This window comes from Lolium rigidum, chromosome 2 (genome assembly GCF_022539505.1).
Source record: "Lolium rigidum isolate FL_2022 chromosome 2, APGP_CSIRO_Lrig_0.1, whole genome shotgun sequence".
Lineage (NCBI taxonomy): Eukaryota > Viridiplantae > Streptophyta > Magnoliopsida > Poales > Poaceae > Lolium > Lolium rigidum.
In genome coordinates this window covers 86,937,673-86,941,026 of record NC_061509.1, presented here as the reverse complement: position 1 = coordinate 86,941,026, position 3,354 = coordinate 86,937,673, and the positions used below count along the sequence as shown (strand labels likewise).

Sequence of the window (3,354 nt, the reverse complement as noted above, 5' to 3'; positions counted from 1 at the left end):
TGGGGAGGAGGACACGCTTTTCGTACTAAAATAAATTATAGACACTCTGTTCCAATTAATAAGACTTATAAATTTAGATAAAAGTCAAATGTTACATATTTGGTTAAATATATGGAAGAAAATACCAACATTTACGGTATTATAAGTACTCTAAAAATATATGTATTATGGTGTATATCTATTGCTCTTTACTGGTACCGTAAATGTTTCTATTTTTTCTAAATATTGGTTGAACTTTAAAAATGTTCAATTTTGACTAAATTTTTACGTTTGGAACGGTTATAGATTTAGTCAAAATTTATAAACTTCTACCTGAGTCCCGCTGGGCTAGAACGAAAGATATCAGTTCTGAAGTCCAGTTGGACACCCAGCCCAACCACTGAAGCTTCTTCTTTCTCGTCGGCCTGGGTTCGGTCTCGCAGAAGCGACACAGCGCGAGGAGAGGAGAGCAGGAGGTTCGGAGTTCAGATCCGGAATGGTGAGATTGCCATCCCCGAATCTCCTATAGGGTTTTGCTTTCTGTCCGTGCTCTGACTCGACTCTACCTTGGACACGATGCAGGCGGCGGTCTCGAGCCCGGTGCCGGTGGCCTGGTACCCCGCGCTGGCCGTCCTCACGGTCGCCGTCGGCCTCATGCTCACCGCCTCCTTCTTCATGTACGTATAGCCAACCAGCCCCTGCAGCTCCTTTCCTCCTATCTCTCCTCTGCACTCGCGCTTGATTTGGGTACTTCGATGTGAATTAGTCAGTGACGCAAGTCTCGATTTGCAAGTAGAACCGTTTATGGATCGTGGTCTTCGATAATCTGGATCTGGATTGGGTTTGTGACCAAACTGAACTAGCAGTGCGTAGGTAGAATACATAGGGAGCTAGGAACATAATAACTATACATGATACTGCCCTGTATAAGTTGCTCAGGCAGTGTTCAGTGCAATTGCATCAATTTCCTGTTGTTCGGTATGCCCTATGCCCTTGTCGGTAAAGATTGCCTTTCAAGTAATTTAAAGGAGAAGAAAAATGGTTCTTGTTGAAGTGTAAAGATTGCCTTTCAAGTTATTCAAAGGAATTGGGACAATTTGCGAATGGACCTCATGGAATATGTGTGTAGTTAGTTTGCAATTTTTTTGAGTGTGTTGCCGCGTATAGATTTGCGCATGTTCTCCACTCAATTTGCTGATATGTTTACTCATGTTTCCGCTTTGCGAGTGTGTTGCCACGCATAAGTTTTTATGTATTCCTCTCAATCGACTCTTCGACAATATGTTTACTCATGTTTTCCACTCAATTTGCGATGTATAGGTTTGCAATTCCTTTGTTATGAGGTGAAGCAGCTTTTGTCCATGTTCATGTTGAGTTACACAGAACCATCTATATATAACTACAATTCTGCGTTGATTGTAGATTAGTCTGTTCATAAAAGAGAGAAGTCCAATTTACCCCCCTAAACTCGTCAAAAAGTTCAGATTACAACCCTCAACTTTACTTTGGTTCAATCTTCAACCTTGAATTCTATAAACCGTTTAGAATTGGACCTTCTACCCTTTTTTGACATGTTTTGAACCGGCTTTTCTGGTCAGTTAGCGGGTTTTCTTCCTATATACTGTGCCAACTCATCAACATACAGCATACACGGTACAAGAAAAACCAGCTTAATACAATGCAAAGGGTGATTCTGAACCGTTTTTAGAATTCAGGGTTGAAAGTTGAACCAAAGTAAAATTGAGAGTTGTAAGCCGAACTTTGAGACAAGTTTAGGGGGGTAAATTGGATTTCATAAAACATAAAAGACTTTGACTCACCATTTTCTTCTTTCTCTGATCAATTTTGTATACCAGTTATGAAGCGACCTCATCCAGCCGCAGCCGAAGCTTAGCCAAGGAGATCACCACCGCAGCTGTTGCTTCCGTTTTTCTGGTGAGCCTGCTGAAACACCGATTGTTTCGTCACTCCAAAACTCCAAACGTGGAACCAGAGCTGGTTGATATATTAACGGAATTTGCTTTCTTACAGGGTTTTGGATCTCTCTTCGTTCTCCTCGCAAGTGGTGTTTATGTCTGACGAGTGACTACAGCCTATACATACATGGATGTGCGAGATTTTCTCCATGAAAAGGACATCGAGGATTCAAAATTCTGTGTTTAGGCGTTGTCTTGTTCTGTGTAGAAGTTTATGTGTCAGTTAATCCTCATTTCACATGTGACATGACAGTATTACAGAACAGATTGATCGAGGCACCATTAGTTACTGGGTTACTACTGTGGCCAGCCTATTAAATTTGGAAAAAATCTTATGTTTCACCTGGCTGTAGCTACAGCCGGGTAGAAACGTGTGCTTCTTTCTTAAGCCGTTTTCTTAAGCCTGGGTTAACTTTCTCTTAAGCGGAAGAGGCGGTCTCGTTTGTACGAGCGCTACGCACTTCTGCTGTTCCGCATGGCGCATGGGGTGCCGCCTCAGCTTCCTGTTGGCTCTCCGCTGGAGCTCCTCCGGCTCCGCCCACGACGCTAGTCCACGGCGGGGCTCCGCCGCTGGTTGCTGCCTCTTCTCCGGCTCCTCTGCTCCACGGCCGTCGCTGACACTACAATTCTATCCGCGCCGGCCCCTCCACTCAGCACTGCCACCACTCGCTCGCACGTTGGCTGCCGACGCTGCAGCTCCTGCGCGCTGATGCTCAGTTGCAGCACCTTCCTCCTGGCCATCTTCTGCAGCCTCCCATCTGCTCCGCAGCATGCCCTGGCCCGACGCCATGGCGCCTTCTTGTGCTCCCTTTCCAACCAGGAGCTCCACCGCCGACCAGATTTGGTCCGGTTGACCTGAATTGGCTGTGCTGGATCTCCGATGTGGCGGATTCGTCGACGGCGAACTCAAATTTTTGTTGGAGATTCCTTCGATGTTACATAGGATGCCACTTTTTGATGCGTACATGTCTACCTTTCGTTGTATAAATATGTGTAAAGTGATACAATAATTTTTTATGTACGATATAGAAAAATTACGAAAACGTTACACATGTTTTCTTATAATGTTGGATAAACTAGGCAAAAACATTGGACGTGTTGAAGAGACAAAACTATGTCACATTTTTTAAAATGTTACATAACCAGAGAAAAATATTACATTCCGGATTATTTTGTACCATTGACAGATTTTTGTTGCACTATAATTTCGCGACTTGACAGACTATACCAAACAATGTTGGGGTCAAATGTTACGTACTCTGGAAAAAATGATATATTTTTTCGATAAGGGGCGCTTTATTACTCAAAAAAGTTTTAAGCATTACACACAGCCTCTGCATAACCAGGATGCACACGGCCGTTCAGAAGTCTAGGATCCATCGATATGCAATAAAAAAGG

General features: G+C 43.6%; 1 protein-coding gene across 1 annotated transcript; it reads left to right on the top strand.

The window, feature by feature from the left end:
• Positions 1-555: 555 nt before the first annotated feature.
• On the top strand, positions 556-2,343 carry LOC124686863 (transmembrane protein 258-like). The gene is made up of 3 exons (XM_047220752.1): positions 556-656; positions 1,836-1,914; positions 2,011-2,343. Exons 1-3 carry the CDS (start codon positions 556-558, stop codon positions 2,056-2,058), a joined length of 228 nt encoding a protein of 75 aa, XP_047076708.1. The 3' UTR covers positions 2,059-2,343.
• Positions 2,344-3,354: the final 1,011 nt, after the last annotated feature.